Source organism: Schistocerca nitens, chromosome 1 (genome assembly GCF_023898315.1).
Source record: "Schistocerca nitens isolate TAMUIC-IGC-003100 chromosome 1, iqSchNite1.1, whole genome shotgun sequence".
NCBI lineage: Eukaryota > Metazoa > Arthropoda > Insecta > Orthoptera > Acrididae > Schistocerca > Schistocerca nitens.
In genome coordinates, this window is record NC_064614.1 from 772,177,440 (window position 1) to 772,200,046 (window position 22,607).

Here is a 22,607-nt window from a genome sequence, read left to right on the forward strand (position 1 = left end):
TAGCTAACACTTGGTTCAAGAATCATAAAGGAAGGTTGTATACCTGGAAGAATCCTGGAGATACTAAAAGGTATCAGATAGATTATATAATGGTAAGACAGAGATTTAGGAACCAGGTTTTAAATTGTAAGACATTTCCAGGGGCAGATGTGGATTCTGACCACAATCTATTGGTTATGATCTGCAGATTGAAACTGAAGAAACTGCAAAAAGGTGGGAATTCAAGGAGATGGGACCTGGATAAACTGAAAGAACCAGAGGTTGTAGAGAGTTTCAGGGAGAGCATAAGGGAACAATTGACAGGAATGGGGGAAAGAAATACAGTAGAAGAAGAATGGGTAGCTTTGAGGGATGAAGTAGTGAAGGCAGCAGAGGATCACGTAGGTAAAAAGACGAGGTCTAGTAGAAATCCTTGGGTAACAGAAGAGATATTGAATTTAATTGATGAAAGGAGAAAATATAAAAATGCAGTAAATGAAGCAGGCAAAAAGGAATACAAACGTCTCAAAAATGAGATCGACAGGAAGTACAAAATGGCTAAGCAGGGAAGGCTAGAGGACAAATGTAAGGATGTAGAGGCTGGTCTCACTAGGGGTAAGATAGATACTGCCTACAGGAAAATTAAAGAGACCTTTGGAGATAAGAGAGCCACTTGTATGAATATCAAGAGCTCAGATGGAAACCCAGTTCTAAGCAAAGAAGGGAAGGCAGATAGGTGGAAGGAGTATATAGAGAGTTTATACAAGGGCGATGTACTTGAGGACAATATTATGGAAATGGAAGAGGATGTAGATGAAGATGAAATGGGAGATAAGATACTGCGTGAAGAGTTTGACAGAGCACTGAAAGACCTGAGTCGAAACAATGCCCCGGGAGTAGACAACTTTCCATTAGAACTACTGATGGCCTTGGGAGAGCAAGTCATGACAAAACTCTACCATCTGGTGAGCAAGATGTATGAGACAGGCGAAATACCCACAGACTTCAAGAAGAATATAATAATTCCAATCCCAAAGAAAGCAGGTGTTGACAGATGTGAAAATTACCGAACTATCAGTTTAATAAGTCACAGCTGCAAAATACTAACGCGAATTCTTTACAGACGAATGGAGAAACTGGTAGAAGCGGATCTCTGGGAAGATCAGTTTGGATTCCGTAGAAATGTTGGAACACGTGAGGCAATACTAACCTTACGACTTATCTTAGAAGAAAGATTAAGAAAAGTCAAACCTACGTTTCTAGCATTTGTAGACTTAGAGAAAGCTTTTGACAACGTTAAATGGAATACTCTCTTTCTAATTATGAAGGTGGCAGGGGTAAAATACAAGGAGCGAAAGGCTATTTACAATTTGTACAGAAACCAGATGGCAGTTATAAGAGTCGAGGGGCATGAAAGGGAAGCAGTGGTTGGGAAAGGAGTGAGACAGGGTTGTAGCCCCGATGTTATTCAATCTGTATATTGAGCAAGCAGTAAAGGAAACAAAAGAAAAATTCGGAGTAGGTATTAAAATTAATGGGGAAGAAGTAAAAACTTTGAGGTTCGCCAATGACGTAATTCTGTCAGAGACAGCAAAGGACTTGGAAGAGCAGTTGAACGGAATGGACGGTGTCTTGAAAGGAGGATATAAGATGAACATCAACAAAAGCAAAACGAGGATAATGGAATGTAGTCAAATTAAATCGGGTGATGCTGAGGGGATTAGATTAGGAAATGAGACACTTAAAGTAGTAAAGGAGTTTTGCTATTTAGGGAGTAAAATAACTGATGATGGTCGAAGTAGAGAGGATATAAAATGTAGACTGGCAATGGCAAGGAAATCGTTTCTGAAGAAGAGAAATTTGTTAACATCTAGTATAGATTTAAGTGTCAGGAAGTCGTTTCTGAAAGTATTTGTATGGAGTGTAGCCATGTATGTAAGTGAAACATGGACGATAACTAGTTTGGACAAGAAGAGAATAGAAGCTTTTGAAATGTGGTGCTACAGAAGAATGCTGAAGATAAGGTGGGTAGATCACGTAACTAATGAGGAGGTATTGAATAGGATTGGGGAGAAGAGGAGTTTGTGGCACAACTTGACTAGAAGAAGGGATCGGTTGGTAGGACATGTTTTGAGGCATCAAGGGATCACAAATTTAGCATTGGAGGGCAGCGTGGAGGGTAAAAATCGTAGATGGAGACCAAGAGATCAATACACTAAGCAGATTCAGAAGGATGTAGGTTGCAGTAGGTACTGGGAGATGAAGAAGCTTGCACAGGATAGAGTAGCATGGAGAGCTGCATCAAACCAGTCTCAGGACTGAAGACCACAACAACAACAACAACAACAACAAGGAAGAAAGAGACGGAACTTTATTTTAAAAGGTTATTGGGGTGGAGGGAGAACGTGTTATGTGCCGTGATTGGTGGTCACCGTCGAATGAGAAGTTGGCTGCTGTTTACCAAATACTGGACGTCGGCCGCGCAGCAGCAGTTACTCGCCGGTAGTGCTCGTGCCTCGTGTTGACTGTGCGGTCAGTTCGGCTCTGATTGCTGGCAGTCAAGATGGGGCAAGCCTGAGTCCATCCTCCCTGTTCATGTTGTTAGGGTGTTTAAGTATTTCGATGGCCTCTCTGATTTTGCGTTTCATCATAGCCGGCTGATTGACCAACACACAGATTCGCTGAATTTTATTTCTCTTCCGCAATCTTGCTGATGTTCTGCCACCAGATTTGTTGTGTTGACGTAGATGACTATAGCGTTCGTATTCCCGTATGCGCGTTGCTATTGGCCTGCCTGTCTCGCCGATGTATGCCTCTCCACATTCGGATTCCAACTTGTACATGCCTGCAGTGTGTAATGCGTCCCCCGTGTCCTTAGTGAAGCCCTGCGGCAACTGTAGAAGACTGGCTGCACTCCAACCCAGCGGAAGTTATTGCCTATTCGGTCAGCAACATTTTTCACATAAGGTAAGCGCACTTTTGGGTGCAGTTTGTCCATTTCTTGCTTATCTTGCTTACTTATACTCGTCGACAAGGCTCTGTGGATCGACTTATGGCTGTAGCCATTGGCTAGAAACGTTGTGCGTAGCCTTATAAGCTCAGGTATTATGTTTTGAGCATCACTTAGGCGCTGTGCATGGAGTGCCAAAGAACAGATGACCGAGTTCCTCTGCTGTGGGTGGAGGTGGATGCATTACACACTGCTGGCGTGTACAATGTGGAATGCGAATGCGGGGAGGCATACATCGGCGAAACAGGCAGGCTAATTGCAACGCGCATTCGGGAACACGAACGCTATATGCGTCTAGGGCAGCACAACAAATCTGCAGTGGCAGAACATCAGTAATATTTCGGAAAAGAAATAAAATTCAGCGAAGCCTGTGTGTAGGCCAAGCAGCCGGTTATGACGAAACGCAAAATCAGAGAGGCCATCGAAATACTTAAACACCCTAACAACATGAACAGGGAGGATGGACTCAGGCTTGCCCCATCTTGGCTGCCAGCAATCAGAGCCGAACTGACCGCACTGTCAACACGAGGCACGAGCACTACCGGCGAGTAACTTCCGCCGAGCGGCCGACGTCCAGCAGTTGGTAAACAGCAGCCAACTTTTTAAAAAATGGTTCAAATGGCTCTGAGCACTACGGTACTTAACATCTGAGGTCATCAGTCCCCTAGACTTAGAACTACTTAAACCTAACTAACCCAAAGACATCACAACATCCATGCCCGAGGCAGGATTCGAACATGCGGCTGTAGCAGCAGCGCGGTTCCGGACTGAAGCGCCTAGGACCGCTCGGCCACAGCAACCGGCGCCAACTTCTCATTCGACGGTGACCACCAATCACGGCACATAACACAAGAGCTACTAGACAACAGAGGTTACGCTCTCTCTCCACAGCAATAACCTATTAAAATAAAGTTCCCTCTCATTCTTCCTTAATTGACCAATGAAACGAACTATCTTTTTAAAATTACGACCTAATGCATGCGCAGTGAACAATAACAACAAGATATAAGTTACACTGCATACCTAGCGGGCGCCAGTACACGCAGAAGAAGGCCGCTGCAACAGTCGCCGAAACGTTGGTTTTTTCTCCAGCAGCAGTAAAGATTATTGTCACATCTCACCTCAAAATCTCAAGGAGTGTGATCGTATGAAGTTGAGTAGCACGGCCGCTTCGTCTTAGTCTAGTGGACACTGACTTGGAAGAGCCAAAGAAAGAAGAGAGGAACACGGCGTCATTTCAGATGGAGCACAAAAAATGTTCAAATGTGTGTGAAATCTTATGGGAGTTAACTGTTAAGGTCATCAGTCCCTAAGCTTACACACTACTTAATCTAAATTATCCTAAGGACAAACACACACACCCATGCCCGAGGGAAGACTCGAACCTCCGCCGGGATCAGCCGCAAAGTCCATGACTGCAGCGCCTCAGACCGCTCGGCTAATCCCGCGCAGCGATGGAGCACAAACTTATATTTTGGAATAATGGTGATGGTCGTATGGGGATATGAACAGTTGTACTCCCGGATATCGGTCCAGTGCGTTATCAGTGTACCGATAGAGGGCACTGTGTATCGGTGGCTCATAAAGTTGAGGCTGCTATTTTAAAAACCGTCTCTGATTTGTGTTGGGTTTTAAAACGCCGGTTATCATATGTATTTCCCAGAGTAACAAAAAATAGTAACAGAAATCATCATTCATGTTTACGTAACAAATTTAATACGAGAGAATTAAATGAATTTATCTGGCTGTGTTGGTTGGTAGCCAGTTACATAAAAAACAACTAGAGCGTAAAATCGTTGGGAAGTTATGATTCGGCACGTTTCCAGTCTGTCTATTTCGTTTACATAGTGAAGGTCGTTAAAGCTTGAGGGCGCGGTGGCGTCCTACACGGAGACGCAGGCATTCCGTTCTATTCTTGTTGCTAGATGAAAATTTCACCACCAGTATTTGGCCAGCAACGAGGATGGAGAGTTTGGCAAACAATTTTTATCATCACATTTTCCGATAATGTCCTGGATTTAATTCAGAACTTGTCCTTAGAGTCTCAAGGTGAGACGGCATGTGAATCTCTTGGTGGTGCTCTGGACGCCGGATTGGAACGTTAAGCTCGGTGGGCCCGTTAGTGCTATTCGAGGGGAGTAGGCTGACTGCCCGTACCGGATTTCGCCGTCTCCCGTCTGTCATCACAACACTGTGTGCGAGTAAACCTGACATCAAGCACATCATTACAGTCGCCTAAACTCAAAAGATACGTTTACGACCCGTCTCACGCAGCGCAAGTGAACAGGCTAATGTGCGCGGAGGAAGGGAATCCTTTCCGATTGGTCGAACGAACCTAGTTAACTCTCGGGGTCACCCAACCAGCAACGCCAGACGACTGTTTCTTTTGCTTCGGAATTTTACATTCCACGATCGCAGCACATCCACGTGACTCACATACTTCGCTCACTGCAAAGGACAAACAAAAGCTCTTTTATACAGAGATTCTGAATTTTATGTCGTTTACGTCTCGCAACTCCCTACTAGTACTGCAAACTCCTTGTGGAAGAGCACGCTGAGAAGACCCTTGAGAACACCTCCCACACGTTAATAAGGAATGACTGGTCGCTTACCGGCGCGTCTTCAGCGGCGGCCAAGGCCAGCGCGAACACCGCCACGAGCGCCGCGGTAACAACTGCCTCACAGGTGCGCATGCTGTCTGCGACTGGCCGGGAACGCTCCGTCGCCTCCATATAAACCGGCAGCAGCAGCTGGCCCTACACCGGCTTTCGCAGAACGTGACGTCTCCAGACGCCGATTCCCGGAAGCACCTGACCGCTGCTGCAGCTTCTGCCGTCTTCAATGAGCGCACATCGTACACACCTCGTTCGATCACCTCGCGAAATGTCAGCTCACAGCTACTTGTTTTCCTGTGCTGGAAGATACATCGAGGACTACAGTTCTCGGAGAAGACGAAAAGTCAATGTGGCAACTGCTAGAAAAACTATTTTCAAAAGAACTCCACACTGATCTAAAAAGAAGATTAAAACATACGCTCCTTTTGCGGTACTGGGTCTGCTTTATGTCCCGTTCACATTTCATCAACAAGTCTGATCCTTAAGAAGAAACGAAACTTAAGTTCAAATTGACACGCTCGATAAGAAATGAGACGATATATGCATCGAAAATGATCATCGTTTGGACGAAGTAGATAATATTAATATATTAGTACATACTGAAGGAAATCTTTGAACTCCTCAGACTGCAGATAATTGAACTGATAGGTACAGTTTGGCCTCGGTTAGTTGCCTGTTTTATTGGTGCTGCTAGCAGTGCAGAGAATCGGCATTAGTTGTAAAGATATTCATTTGTACAGAGCGCTGCCAACGTTTCCGTGTGTGTCACATCTGCTTTCGTAAAAGCACAATACACGGATAGTGTTGTGAACACTGGGACACACGTTCTGTGGTACCTTTCTGTCATTGGAGCCGGCCGGAGTGGCCGAGCGGTTCTAGGCGCTACGGTCTGGGGCCGCGCGACTGTTACGGTCGCAGGTTCGAATCCTGCCTCGGGCATGGATGTGTGTCATGTCCTTAGGTTAGTTAGGTTTAAGTAGTTCCAAGTTCTAGGGGACTGATGCCTTGAGAAGTTACGTCCCATAGTGCGCAGAGCCACTTGAACCATTTGTCATTGGAACTCTCCCCTTGGCAGTCCTAATGCGGGGGAACGCCACGCCTTACACTGCCCGCAACAGCCACCGCGCGAATTGTCAACTAATCATGGACAAGCAGCGCTCACTGCAGAAGGAATTATGTATAAAAACATGTGTACATATGAAAAATAAGTGTACTTACGTTTGCAGATGTCTGATTTCTGCAGTCACCTGCACTTATATTAATACACCTATCCAGCTTGAGTAGTTGGTATAGTGTTTGATTCTAGAGGATACGTTTATATTTGGATATGTTTTAAATTATTTCTTAAAAGAAATCTTTTTCCAATCTATTTTTCTTTCCTCAGACAGCATAACTGATAGTTTAAATACTTTTTATTGAAGCAAAGTCATTATCGAATACGCACTACATGAAAATCTTGAAACATTAACGTTATTAGCGAGCTAAAACCACTCAAGTATTAGGGATAAAGTACTGTTCTACTTACGTGCTGATTGTTTACCTTTTATTTGTCCATTTATCGCTCAGATTCAGACTGTAACTACATTCAGTTACCGCCTGAAGCACTTGGTTTAGTTAGTAATTAATTCTGTCAAGCTGTAATAATAATCCTCACATTTTTGTCTAATAATCTTATTATGAAATCCTTGCACCGGATTGAAATTCTATTGAGGTTCACCGTAATTTCGATACCTCTAAAGTCCCATTTAAAGCTAAATTTGAAGCACAACCTTAGATGTCATTAAATAGGTACACACACTTCAGTTAAACGAAAAAGTAAGTGAAGTAAAATCTGGAGTGCCGTGCTTACACTCTTCCCATTGGGGCAGAGTGATTAAGCCTTACACCACAACTACTGTCATTTCAAGTTACTAATGTTTCGTACTTTTGTATTTTACCAATTGTACTAATGAAAAGTAATTAACAGAAGTATAAATGTAATTCTGGATAGTTCTTCAAATTTTTAGTAATGGCCATACCCTACATCTCTGATTGAGTACCCGTGTCCAGGAGCTGGATACAATGTCTCCGTAAAAAGTTCACTCACCTCATAAGTCTGCGTCAACTGTACGCTTAGAATTTCTGTTCATAACATCGAAATCGTCGGAAATGACGTGCAAGATTAAACCGTTCTGACGTCACTGGGAGGAAAGAGATTTCCCCCTAGTAACAGCGCCAATTTGCTCGAAGGCGCCCAGGAACAGGACCTTCCTGCTGCAGGCTGGAGTGCCCATGCGCCACGGGCATTAGTCATGGGTCGGTACGACGCGGACGCAAGGCCGCCTATTTCTGCACGTCAGTCAACTCTTCCTCGAATTTCTCTGTGACCTCTCTAGTTGCTGCGTCAGTGAGGAGTTATTTTGTAGTTTCAAGAACTCATCAGCTTCGGAAGTCACGGGATAACACGTGTAAATGGAAGCTACGCCCCATTCCCCTCTTCTAGCCACAGCAACGCGGAAACTACATTTAATAGTAAGTGGTACTTTATGCCAAGCATATTTACGTTACGTCGCACATAGACAATAACCTAGTAAAGACTAACAGAAGGGTGATTTTTAAGAGGATATAAGGAGTATACGTTTATGCCGAAAATACGGGAGAAAAGGAAAATATACGGATATCAAGATAATTCATAGTTCGTGCAAGAAGGTTACAGCAGAGTGACTGAGAGATATTAAGAAAGATTTGATTACACAGTAAGTCGATTAAGCGTAAATGTATGAAGGGATTTCATAGAGTATCGGTACGTACGCAATAGCAAGCGCTACCACAAAACTGCATACTACCGCTCCTAAAAACGGCATTTTTCGGGGGCTCCTACTTCGGGTTCTATTGCTGACGGAAAGGTAAAGTCAAGCGCTTTGGACAGACCTCGGGTTAGCGACCATTTTTATACCCAATAGAACGATCGTCTTGTTGTTATTGTTGTTGTTGTTTATACCAAATAGAATGATCGTCTTGTTGTTATTGTTGTTGTTGTTAATACCCAATAGAACGATCGTCTTGTTGTTATTGTTGTTGTTGTTATTGTTGTGGTCTTCAGTCCAGTGACTGGTTTGATGCAGCTCTCCATGCTACTATATCGTGTGCAAGCTTCTTGATCTCCTAGTACCTACTGCAACCTACATCTTTCTGAATCTGGTTAGTGCATTCATCTCTTGGTCTTACTCTACGATTTTTACTCTTCACACTGCCCTCCAATACTACCCATCTAATCTTCAGTATTCTTCTGTAGCACTACATTTTGAAAGCTTCTATTCTCTTCTTGTCTAACTACACTCCTGGAAATGGAAAAAAGAACACATTGACACCGGTGTGTCAGACCCACCATACTTGCTCCGGACACTGCGAGAGGGCTATACAAGCAATGATCACACGCACGGCACAGCGGACACACCAGGAACCGCGGTGTTGGCCGTCGAATGGCGCTAGCTGGGCAGCATTTGTGCACCGCCGCCGTCAGTGTCAGCCAGTTTGCCGTGGCATACGGAGCTCCATCGCAGTCTTTAACACTGGTAGCATGCCGCGACAGCGTGGACGTGAACCGTATGTGCAGTTGACGGACTTTGAGCGAGGGCGTATAGTGGGCATGCGGGAGGCCGGGTGGACGTACCGCCGAATTGCTCAACACGTGGGGCGTGAGGTCTCCACAGTAGATCGATGTTGTCGCCAGTGGTCGGCGGAAGGTGCACGTGCCCGTCGACCTGGGACCGGACCGCAGCGACACACGGATGCACGCCAAGACTGTAGGATCCTACACAGTGCCGTAGGGGACCGCACCACCACTTCCCAGCAAATTAGGGACACTGTTGCTCCTGGGGTATCGGCGAGGACCATTCGCAACCGTCTCCTTGAAGCTGGGCTACGGTCCCGCTCACCGTTAGGCCGTCTTCCGCTCACGCCCCAACATCGTGCAACCCGCCTCCAGTGGTGTCGCGACAGGCGTGAATGGAGGGACGAATGGAGACGTGTCGTCTTCAGCGATGAGAGTCGCTTCTGCCTTGGTGCCAATGATGGTCGTATGCGTGTTTGGCGCCGTGCAGGTGAGCGCCACAATCAGGACTGCATACGACCGAGGCACACAGGGCCAACACCCGGCATCATGGTGTGGGGAGTGATCTCCTACACTGGCCGTACACCACTGGTGACCGTCGAGGGGACACTGAATAGTGCACGGTACATCCAAATCGTCATCGAACCCATCGTTCTACCATTCCTAGACCGGCAAGGGAACTTGCTGTTTCAACAGGACAATGCACGTCCGCATGTATCCCGTGCCACCCAACGTGCTCTAGAAGGTGTAAGTCAACTACCCTGGCCAGCAAGATCTCCGGATCTGTCCCCCATTGAGCATGTTTGGGACTGGATGAAGCGTCGTCTCACGCGGTCTGCACGTCCAGCACGAACGCTGGTCCAACTGAGGCGCCAGGTGGAAATGGCATGGCAAGCCGTTCCACAGGACTACATCCAGCATCTCTACGATCGTCTCCATGGGAGAATAGCAGCCTGCATTGCTGCGAAAGGTGGATATACACTGTACTAGTGCCGACATTATGCATGCTCTGTCGCCTGTGTCTATGTGCCTGTGGTTCTGTCAGTGTGATCATGTGATGTATCTGACCCCAGGAATGTGTCAATAAAGTTTCCCCTTCCTGGGACAATGAATTCACGGTGTTCTTATTTCAATTTCCAGGAGTGTATTTATCATCCATACATGGCTAGACTCCATACAAATACTTTCAGAGAAACTACTTCCTGACACTTAAATCTATACTCGAAGTTAACAAATTTCTCTTCTTCAGAAACGCTTTCCTTGCCATTGACAGTCTATAGTTTATATCCTCTCTACTTCGACCATCATTCGTTATTATGCTCCCCAAATAGCAAAACTCATTTACTACTTTAAGCGTCTCATTTTCTAATCTAATAGCCTCAGCATAACCCGACTAAATCGACTACATTCCTTTATCCTCGTTTTGCTTTTGTTGATGTTCATCTTATATCTTCATTTCAAGATACTGTCCATTCCGTTTAACAGCTCTTCCAAGTCCTTTACTGTCTCGTCTCTGACAGAATTACAGTGTCATCGGCAAACCTCAAAGTTTTTATTTCTTTTTCATGGATTTTAATTCCTACTCCGAATTTTTCTTTTGTTTTCTTTACTGCTTGCTCAATATACAGATTGAACAACATCGGGGACAGGCTACAACCCTGTCTCACTCCCTTCCCAACCACTGCTTCCCTTTCATACCCCTCGATTCTTATAACTTCCATTTCGTTTCTGTACAAATTGTAAATAGCCTTTCGCTCCCTGTATTTGACCCCTATCACCTTCAGACTTGGAAAGAGAGCAATCCAGTCGACATTGTCAAAAGATTTCTCTAAGTCTACATATGCTAGAAACGTAGGTTTGCCTTTCCTTAATCTAGCTTCTAAGATAAGTCGTAAGGTCAGTATTGCCTCACGTGTTCCAACATTTCTACGGAATCCAAACTGATCTTCCCCGAGGTCGGCTTCTACTAGTTTTTCCATTCGTCCGCAATGAATTCGCGTTAATATTTTGCAGCCGTGACTTATTAAACGGATAGTTAGGTAATTTTCACATCTGTCAACACCTGCTTTCTTTGGGCTTGGAATTATTATATTCTTCTTGAAGTCTGAGGGTATTTCGTCTGTCTCATACATCTTGCTCCACATGGTAGAGTTTTGTAAAGGCTGGCTCTCCCAAGGCTATCAATAGTTCTCATGGAATGTTGTCTACTCCCGGGGCCTTGTTTCGACTTAGGTCTTTCAGTGCTCTGCCAAACTCTTCAAGCAGTATCTACCATTTCATCTTCATCTATGTCCTCTTCCATTTCTATAACATTGTCCTCAAGTACATCGCCGTTGTATAGACCCTCTACATACTCCTTCCACCTATCTGCCTTCCCTTCTTTGCTTGGAACTGGGTTTCCATCTGAGCTCTTGATATTCATACAAGTGGTTCTCTTTTCTCCAAAGGTCTCTTTAATTTTCCTATAGGCAGTATCTATCTTACTCCTAGTGATATATGCTTTACATCCTTACATTTGTCCTCTAGCCATCGTTGCTTAGCCATTTTGCACTTCCTGTCGATCTCATTTTTGAGACGTTTGTATTCCTTTTTGCCTGCTTCATTTACTACATTTTTATATTTGCTCCGTTCATCAATTAAATTCAATATATAATCTCTTACCCAAGGATTTCTACTAGCCCTCGTCTTTTTACCTACTTGATCCTTTGCTGCCTTCACTATTTCATCTCTCAAAGCTACCCATTCTTCTTCTTTCTCCTCATATCGATCGTCTTACTGTAACTTTAATACAGAGTAGGGTCAAAGTTTGAATATTACACACTTCCTGCGGCTTAGGTTAATGGAGAAAAGGTGTTGGTCTTTTTTTAAACTGATATGGTTCGCGGTGTTCCTTAAGGGACTTACGGAGAACCATTTGGTTCACGGGCGGTTCCTGAGAAAATCTGAAAAGAGCGTGTCTCGTCATTTGTTAGCCATCAACAACACATATCTAAATAACCAACCGTAATAAATTGCTCCAATTTTAACGGTAAAGAATAAAGGTATTGAACTAGAAATGACATCTTCCCGTTTTCAATCATCTTTACCCGTTATCGAGAAACTCCGCAAAAATGTGGATCTTGGTTACCACAACCAAATCGCGTGTTCCATGGCGGCTACGCATAGCAAATGGCTGAAATGTGTCAGCTATATTCCTAAGATCCCGATTTCGAACAATGTCGAAAGTTTTCTTGATGTCTTTTTCCGTTTTCAGGATACACAGGTTCAAGGTTACCCTATTTATACACATAAAATACTCACGTAATATACGATGAGGCTAATACGTAGTTTATAAAGAAACGTATGACGGAGAAATATTCTGTAAAGAGTCTCTGTTATCATCGGAATGGTCTTAGGGAACCCCATGTAGCACTGATGTATTGTGCCACCCAGCACGGAACAAGTGGACGCAAAGTAGCCACTAGTTCAGGCCTCTCACAGAGGGAGAGTGCCCTAATAAAATGTAATAAATACTTTTAATAACAGGTTTAGCTTCGTCTTTAGATTACAGGTTGATTGATGTAAGACTTGGGCTGATCGGTCATATAGTTTACAAATCGAGTTCATTGATTGGCAATTTAATTATACCAATTGAATTTTCCCAGGCAATTAGGGACCTCCGTAGGCTTGCCTAACAACGTGACTCCCAGCTCATGAAGAGATTGTAATTTTTTGATACCTGGGTTAATTAATATTAAATTGGCACAATACGGCATATTATTAGAAGGCTACAGAAGCAGTTAGCTTGAATCTCAGTTCTTCTTCGCCGGCGGCGATGGGGGACATGTCCCGGCCGCTGTTCTTGGGGAAGTACCGCTGATTCTGGCGTCCCAGCTATGAGGGCGGCAGCACTGCCTTCACGGGCCGGAACGAATGCTCGACAGGCTCACCAGTTAGTGTTCACGGAGCTGCTCCTCCTGTTGTTGGACGCAGTGTCGCTCTGTCATGGGAAACAAAGGCGACTGGAGAAGCTCTAGAGACCCCGATGAAGCCATTTCTTAGTAGGTGCAAGTTCTTGACCATCGTCAAGGAGTGAGCTGCCGCTATTAAGCACAGATGTGCATGTTAGTAACGTGGGTAGGGGCCACTGATCGGCCGACACAATACAGCATGGTAAGTAAACAGTTTCCGCGTGCTAATCGGTGATAATTCCGACGTGAGACGATGACGTTTAGACAAAACGCTGGTGTGAGAACCGCAGCGAGTTCCCGTAAAAGCAGCCTCTACCGCCCCTGCCTCGGCAGTTCTCGTCGATTCTCATGAATTACAATCAATTATCTCTGGGCGCACTTCTCTTGATGCAGCGGTTGGATCATCCAATTTTAAGTCCGTGATTTGCAATATTTGATTATTATTGTGTGTTGACCTGCAGCAAGGTGAGCCTAGCCTGTTTCTTAACTGCACTGATGAGCAATTACCCTTACTTACGTGTAACAGGCTACCTCTCATATAACGTGTTGTCTTGACACAACATATGCAACATCATACCAGATCTGTCTGCTTGCTTTCTTGGTCTGTGGTTTCCTCCTGTTGTCTCTTTCATTAACATTTAATCACTGAAACCCAGCTAGACGTGATGGAGCCTGATGTTAACATCGGTCGGGACAACAGAAGAACCACAGGTGAGATTTAATATCATCAGTTCTTAGGGGATGAAGAAAAACGGACAGCCAGGTCAGCTATTCATTTACTCTTCATTAAGCTTCGTAAACCACCTTCCACCAGCAGCATCCTTTACGTAATCCTGTACGTAATACTAGAGCACACATAAAATTTTTGTGCATGTAAAATCCGTTCTTAGGCCTAAAATTGTTTTCATTATTTCGATTTCGCATAAGTTAAGTATAAAAAATTTTCTGATCCGTGAAGTTCTTTTCACGTCAGTGACATGCCTTGCTGTCATCGTTTGCTTTGGGCCTGTTTCCCACTACAAAGCGGGATCAGCCTTGTTACGATGGATTTGGCAATGTTAGTGTGGGAGGGTGGCCAGATGCCCTTCCTGCCGCCACCCCACAGCCCCTGGGACAGAACTAGTGTACCCTAGCTCTCTGCGTCTAGTGTAAACCGTGAAATAGTGCGAACGTTTCCAAATATCTGCGAGTTGTGTAACTGAGGCGGGAAATGGGGACCAGCCTGGTATTCACCTAGTGGGATGCGGAAAACCGCCTAAAAACCATATCCAGGCCGGCTGGCCCGTTGGCCCTCGTCGTTAATCCGCTGGGCGGATTCGGTCCGGGGCCGGCTTGAGTGACAACCCTTGCTGTACCTGGGACAAAAGGGAACCAGCAGAAAAGTGCTCCTATTGCGAATATTAAAAAACACTCTGACTGAAAAGTCGAATAACAGCTGCCTCATTCTATCTCCCGCAGCACCTTCAAAAAATTTCCAACAGTTTTTGTTTGGCTGTGGGGAAGGAGACGCAAAACTAATAAATACTGGAAGATGTTTGTGTTACAACCCCCTGAGCTGAGGGGTTGTAATATGTCAGAACGACCGAGAGGTATGGTTTGGGAGAGAGGGGTGACTCACGCCGAAGTGTGCAGAGAAACAGCGGCAAGTTTGTCATTAATTTTATTACACCGGAGGTACACAGCCGGCCTTTCGCTGATCCCAGTGAAGGTGCCACGCAGCGTGCGTGCGTTGCAGTCGTCAAGCCTTACAGACGCGGCGCTCCGACTCAAGCCACAGCTAAGTAGCCGCAGCGCGTGTTTGCTGCGCCGGTAGCTCACAACACAACTGACTGCTCCCTCAAGTGCAACTTGTGAACCCCATGTAGAGCGCCGAAGGGAAACAGTCGTCCACCCTCGTTGTCGTGAGCCTTTCCAGCTCCAGCCCTCTACCCAGGGCAGCTCGGTCAGCGATTGCAGACAGCTCTGCACCCAGGAGGCCGCGATTTCGCTCCCCGGCCCCGGAATGGCAACTTCCAGTCCGCCGGAAGATGTGATCCAGATAGATGACGCCAGCACCCCTTTCGCCCCTCGCATCAGTGCAGCTCCAAGGTGCTCGTCACAGCTATGCCGCGTCCGTGTAGCAGATGTTGCGGGTAGTTTCAGGGGGCTGGTTGGGGTCGGTATCCATCAACAGAGGTCGTCATGGTTGGCCTGCCACTTAAAGAATCGTCGTTCTTTCCGGTTCTAGGCGCGAACAGAATGGCGCCTGCCATCTGATGTGTCAATCTGCTCCTTAACTATTACCTAACGACCATACCTGCGCGAAATTTGCAAAAATTCCCCGAATACACACCCGTATTTATTCATGGTGCAGCTGTAGTCGGTGATCGTCGTATGGAAAAAGCGGAAGAGACAATGGCTGTGTGAGAGAAAGAAAGAACGTAATGGCAGTGGAACATAGCCGACAGTGACAGAACAGTGCTAGGAAAAGGGAGAAGGACTCAGTGCCGGAGGGAGAGAAATAGAAGTGGGTGACAGCCAGTGATAATAAGTGTATGACAAAACGAGGAAAAGAGAGAGAGAGAGTGACCGCGAGAAGATACAGCAGCAGTGGAAAGGAGTGGACGACATAGTAGTAGTAGTAAGAGAGAGGAAAGCAGTAGTAAGACATAACGAAGGACACTTTGGGTCGGAAGACAGAGAGACAAAAAGTGATAATAACAATGAGTTGTGCTGAATGAGTGAATGAGAATTAGCAATTAGGAGCGGATGGGTGTGACCTACTTAAAGCGATGGACTAGAGTGTATGAGTGAATTACAGTTAGGGGAGCTTTCGGGAGTGACAGCTAAGTTGCATATTAAAAAGAGCGCGAATATGTTCGCATGTCAACATTTTTGGGAAAATTTTTAAAGGTGCTGAGGAAGGTAGAATAGACATCCCCCTCCTCGCATGAACCATAGAACCGTGGACCCTGTCGCCGGTGGAATGTCTTGTGTGCCTCAGCGATACCGATAGCCATGTCGTACGTGCAACTGCGACATCTGTTGAGAGGGGAGACAGATGCGTGGTTCCTAAAGAGGGGCAACCGCCTCTTCAGCAATTGCAGGGGCAACAGACTGGATAACTTACACTTAGACTATACAGATACAGATATAGATATATACACAGCAATAGGAGACGAAGAACAATGGGCACAATTAAATGCACTGACAAACAGTATTTCAAAAACAACACGTGAAGAGTACATGCGGACACGACATTACAGACATGGCTATGTGCAGTGTAACAACAATCTCCAGACGGTGGATAGCGGTACCCACAGTGACAGCGAAAATAGTGACAATGAGGAGGAATAGGAGGAGGAAGCTAAGATGTGACAGTAAATAAGCAAAAGTGCTGGCGTTCTAGCCAAGAAAACACCAAATGCTGTACATGAAAGGGCACCTAAAGTAGTTAATACATAGGATTAGTAATAAATAGGATAAGCAACATTATTTCTCTACTAATAACCATTTGTGTGTGTGTGTGTGAGACTGGCGGTCAACGACTCGAAGAAACCATTCCGAGGTATTCACCGTCAGTCACATTCACTGATGGCACTAACATATCTCTCCTCTGTCCTATCTTCTTTTTATGTTCTTCTTAAAAAACAACAAAATTTTATTTATATTTCAACCTTAAATTATTGTTATATTGAAAAGTATCATTCTTTGTACATGTTGTAGATAAAACAAAAGAAAAGAAAACTGTAAAAAGATGAAAAACGAATATTGTAAGATGTACGACCTGTTTAAACATCAGGTAACAGGTCTACAATTTGGCAATAAATAAATAAATAACTTATCAGGCTTGTAACATCAACCAAAACGGCCTTGCTGAGCTGGTACTGTGAATGGCTGAAAGCAAGGGGAATTTTTCACGAGGGCATGCAGCTTTGCTCTGTGGTTAAATGATGATTGCATCGTATTGGGTAAAATATCCCAGAGCTAAAATAGTACCCATTCGAATCTCTGGGCAGGGACTACTCATGAAGATGTTGTCATTAGAAGAAACAAAACTGCCATTTTACAGACCGGAACGTGGAATGTTAGATCCCTTAAGTGGACAGGTAGATTACAAAATTTAAAATGGGAAACGGATAGGCTCAAATTAGACACAGTGCGAATCAGTGAAGTTCGGTGGGAGGAGAAACAGGACTTCTGGTCAGTTGAATATAGGGTTATAATTACAAAATCAAATTGTGGTAATGTATGAGTGGGTTTAATAATGAATAAGAAAATGTGAATGCAGTTAAGCTACTATGAACAGCTTAGTGAACGCATTATCGTAGCCAAAATAGACACAGAACCCCGGCATATCACAATAGTACTTGTTTATATTCCAACTAGCTCCTCAGATGAGGAAGAGACTGAAGAGGAAGAAAAGCAAACATAGTAGGTGAATATGGACCTGGGGAAATGAATTAAAGAGAAAGCCCCCTGGTAGAATTTTGCACAGAGCATAATTTAATTAATGCTAACATTTGGTTTAAGAATCTTAAAAGAAGGTTGTATACATGGAATCGGAAGGTTTCAGATTGATTATATGATGGTAAGACACAGATTTAGGAAGCACATTTTATACTCTAAGATATTTACAGGGGATGATTTTAACTCTGCCCACAATTTATTGGTAATGATCTGTAAAACTGAACAAACTGGGAAAATGCAGGAAATTAATTAGATAGGACCCAGATAATTTGAAGAGAGAGGATTAGGCAACGATTGACTAGAACAGGGGAAAGGAATACCGTAGAAGACGAATCGGTAGCTTTAAGAGATGAAATAGTAAAGGCAGCAGAGGATCAAATAGGTAAAAAAAAAAATCTGGTAGAAATCCTTGCATGACACAAGAGATACTGAATTTAAATAACGAAAGAAGAAAATTTAAAAATGCAGTAAATGAAGCAGGAGAAAGGGAATACAAACATTTAAAAAGTCAGATTGACAGAAAGTCAAAACGGCCAGGCAAGAATGGCTAGAGGAAAAATATAAGGATTTAGAAAATATTTCAAAAAGAGAAAGATAGATACCGCCTGCAAGAAAATTAAAGAGGTCTTTGGGGAAAATGGAAAGAGCTGTTTTAATATCAAGAGCTCAGATGGAAAAGAAGTCCTAAGCAAAGAAGGGATAGCTGTAAGATAGAAGGAGAATATGGAGGATTTATATAAGGAAAATAAATTTGAAGGCAATGTTACAGAAAGGGAAGTAAGCGTAGATGAAGATGAGATAGGAGATACGATACTGCGAGAAGAATTTAACAGAGCTGCGAAATATCTAAGCCGAAACAGGGTCCCGAAGTAGAAGACATACCTTTAGAAATACTGATAACTTTGGGAGAGTCAACTATGACAAAATTTTCCCGATCCGTGTGAAAGATGCATAAGACAGGCGAAACACCCTCAGACTATGATAAGAATGTAAGACTAATTTCAAAGAAAGAAGTTGCTGACATGTGAAAATTATCGAAGTACAATTTAAGAAGTCGTCGTTGCAAAAGACTAACAAGAATTCCTTACAGAGAATGGAAAAACTGGCAGAAACGACCTCAGGGAAGATCAGTTTGGATTCCTGATAAATGTAGGAACACGCGAGGCAATATTGAATCTTCGACTTATCTTAGAAGACAGGTTAAGGTAAGGCAAACCTACGATTACAGCGTCAGAGAAAGCTTCTTACAATGTTGATCGGAATACTCTCTCTTAAATTCTGAAGGTAGCGGGGATAAAACACAGGAAGCGAAAGGCTATTTACAACTTGTACAGAAAGCAGACAGTAGTTATAAGAGTCGCGGGGCCTGAAAGGGAAGCAGTGGTGGAGAAGGGAGTGAGACAGTGTTGTAGCCTATTCCCAATGTTCAATGTGTACATTGAACAAGCAGTAAAGGAAACCAAAGGAAAACGTGGAGTAGGAATTAAAATGAAATAACAACTTTGAACTTTGCCGATGACATTGTAATTCTGTCAGAGACAACAAAGGATTTAGAAGAGGAGGTGAATGGAAAGAACATTGTCTTGAAGGGAGGATATAAGATGAACATCAACAACAGCAAAACAAGGATATTGGAATGTAGTCGAATTAAATCACGTGATGCTGAAGGAATTAGATTAGTAAACGGGACACTTAAAGTAGTAGATCAGTTTTGATATTTGGGCAGCTGCGGCGCCGCGGTTCCTTTCTGGGTTTAAACCAGCACCTACCTGTGGACTGGTCGCAGCAGATCGCCGGTAGGAAATCCAAGCAGAAACCGACCGTACTGCGACTCGCACCGGGCTGCATATAACGTAACTATTCTAAAAATCGGGAAAAGGTCTTAATTTTGAATGAAGGGTGGAAATACCGGCAAAACTTCGGTATATTCCGAAGATTAGAATTACAAGTTTCCTGCCAGGTCCGTGCTAATCCTAACACAGTAATGCACAAACCTTTCATTCACGTTAGCAAGTTCATGGTAACGTATTTCCCGAAATCTGAACAGCTACTAAACACGGATTGTTGTTAAATGAAAATGCCCGCCACACTATTAAGTTTATGTCGGTGTCTAATGAACTCAAGTTTTTGATCACCGATCTACTCAACATGCCAAGCGGAATTACTGTCTTTTTTCATACACAAAATTTCTTAAAAAAAATTCGTACTTTAAAAAAAAAGAGAGACAGAAAGAAAAACACAAACACGAATACCCTTCACTTTAAAGCACTTTTGAGACAAGTAGTACAGCTAAAACTCGCAAACTATAACTTCCTTCGGAGCTCAAACTACACACGACCGTATCATTTAAAAGCTGGACTCCGACCACTTTAGACTTCTGTAAGCATTCTATATCTCCAAGAGAAAATACAAGCGAAGAATACTCCATTCTGATTGGTCAGTTTTCTTTAAAACTATTATTCTTTAAAACTATTATCCTCCCGCGTTAGTCCCCGCTTTTCATGACTAACCAATCAACAAATAACACACTTTCGAATTGCACTTTTTCCCGAAATGAATATTTAACTTTCCGTTATTAACTATTTTCATTTCGACTCGAATTAGCTTTCCTTTTACCATAAACTTACTCAACATATTAAACCATTCCGTGTACAGGCTACAAGTGGCCCATCGGGACCATCCGACCGCCTTGTCATCCTCAGTGGAGGATGCGGATAGGAGGGGCGTGGGGTCAGCACACCGCTCTCCTGGTTGTCATGATGGTATTCTTGACCGAAGCCACCACTAATCGGTCAAGTTGCTCCTCAATTGGCATCACGAGGATGAATGCACCCCGAAAAATGGCAACAGCGCATGGCGGCCTGGATGATGACCCATCCAAGTGCCGACCACACCCGACAGCGCTTAACTTCGGTGATCTCACGGGAACCGGTGTATCCACTGCGACAAGGCCGTTGCCTACTTAACATATTATGATACAAAATTGCCCGTTGTGCTTTCACACTGTCTTAACAATTTCTCACGTTACTTCATACAGCGTTTGTCAGTATAACAATGATCTACATATTTACTGTAACAACTAAAACGGCTTCTGATACCAAATGTAACAGTTGTGTTACTAAATGTGACACTTCTGTCACTAAATGTAACTGGGTTTTCTCTTTTGATGCTGTCAATTGTCAGGATGAGCATTCTAAAGCATTCTGTCAGGGTGAAAATATTAAATAATTTAACTTTTCTCTCTTAACAACATGTGGGCAGGGTGGGTTCTTCCTTGGCTCGGGTATGAGGTCGAATGAAACATCATTTTTACATAAGATAACTTTTATTGAAGATTTGTACAACTGTATCTTACGGGATGTTCTGGTTCGGAGAGCGGCAGCTGTGTCGTTTGTGAAGTCTTCTGCTGCGGCAGAGGCGGCGGCGGCGGCGGCGGCGTCTGATTACGCGTAGCGGTGTGTATCTCGTGTCGCCGTCTCGCCCAGCTGACTGGAGACGCGCAGCGCGAGGTGGCCCGTTTAATTATTGTGAGCGAAATCGTGCATCGGATGATACCTTGGGTGTCGCGTCCCAGTGTTTCTCTTCTCTAAGCGGCCGCGTGTGTTCTGCGTCGGCCAGCGGAGCGGCGCGGCGGGGGAAGGCCAGTGTGGCGGACTCGAACCACGGACTCCCGCTTGCCAGTCTTCGGCTGTCAGGTCTTCATCCCAGCTCACAGGTGACTACTGATGTGAGGCCGTCTCCTTCCCGTCCGCACGAGTCACCCGGGTATGTAAAAACCAGACTTCAAATACCTTTTAACTTCTGTCTTCTGGCGCCGCGGCTGCTGCTTGCTATTCCATTACAGTGGCGGACTTGGTGCGTCTGGGCATGATGCAGTCTCTTCTTGCATGACGGTCTTCAGCACCGAAACTGACTGAAAACTTCTTCGTCTTCTTCGTCTCTTCTCTCCGTCTCCGTCTTCGTCTCCGTCTCCGTCTCCGTCTCCGTCTTCATCTGTCTCCGTCTTCATCTTCTGGCCCACTGCGTCTCGTGTATTTATTCACTTCAGTTTACTGGAGGTGAACGACTTCACGGTCATTGCCTCGTCTGTCACGTTGAAAAGCTTCTCGAAGAATCTTCTTAACGTCGGTCGTTGGCTCTTGGAATGTAGGTGAGGGCCTTTGATCACATGTGACGACTGAGAAACACGTGAGCCGGTCATTGCCTCTTCTGTCACGTTGAAAAGCTTCTCGAAGAATCTTCTTAACGTCGGTCATTGGCTCTTGGGATGTAGGCGAGGGCCTTTGCTCACATACGACAACTGAGAAACACGTGAGCCGGTCGGACGATGCCCTGACGGCTGAATCGACAGCGCCCGCTTATGTGGAACTTGCTGACTTCATGGTCATTGTCTCTTCTGTTCTGCTGTTTTGCCCGCTGAATGCCAGTATGTAACTCTCTAAACTAAACCAAGTTTTTCATTTATATCCTAATTTCTAGTTCACTTTGATTTCACTGATTTATTTACTTAAGTACCACTCAACATTCCTCCACCCTTCGGAGAAATTCGCCCTCGAATTTACCACTCAACATTCCTCCACTCTTCACACGGCAAAAGCACTAACATAAGCAATGAAACTCTCGACTTAGAAGATTACACACGCTTCACATTAAGTATGTTGAAAATACTTTAGCACGTTACTAAAGCACTGTATGGTCATGAATCACATAGTGTACACATAAATCGTTGTAATAAGTGTAACAAATCTTGATGACAATGAATAAACAAAAAATAGATTATTCACTTAGAAATTTACATAGCAACACCTGTTTAATCAACCCTATATGAATGCAAGAATATTTATTCTACAGTATTGTTTACTTTAACATAAGACTGTTTAGTAAAGAGTGAAGTACAATAAACAAAATTAATACACTAATGCTCAAAAGTAACCACTGAAGTACACCAGTTAAGAGTGTGGTATCCAGTTAACAGGGATTTGATGAAGTGGTATATTATTATTTGGCTTATT

General features: G+C 44.1%; 1 protein-coding gene across 1 annotated transcript in view; it reads right to left on the bottom strand.

Moving 5' to 3' along the window:
- The window catches only part of LOC126261561 (inter-alpha-trypsin inhibitor heavy chain H4-like), a 107,668-nt gene extending 101,964 nt beyond the window's left edge, over window positions 1-5,704 (bottom strand). The window contains exon 1 of the mRNA XM_049958551.1: window positions 5,602-5,704. Within this exon, the coding sequence (XP_049814508.1) occupies window positions 5,602-5,682 (81 nt within the window). The 5' untranslated portion in view covers window positions 5,683-5,704. The remainder of the gene's footprint in view (window positions 1-5,601) is intronic.
- Window positions 5,705-22,607: the final 16,903 nt, after the last annotated feature.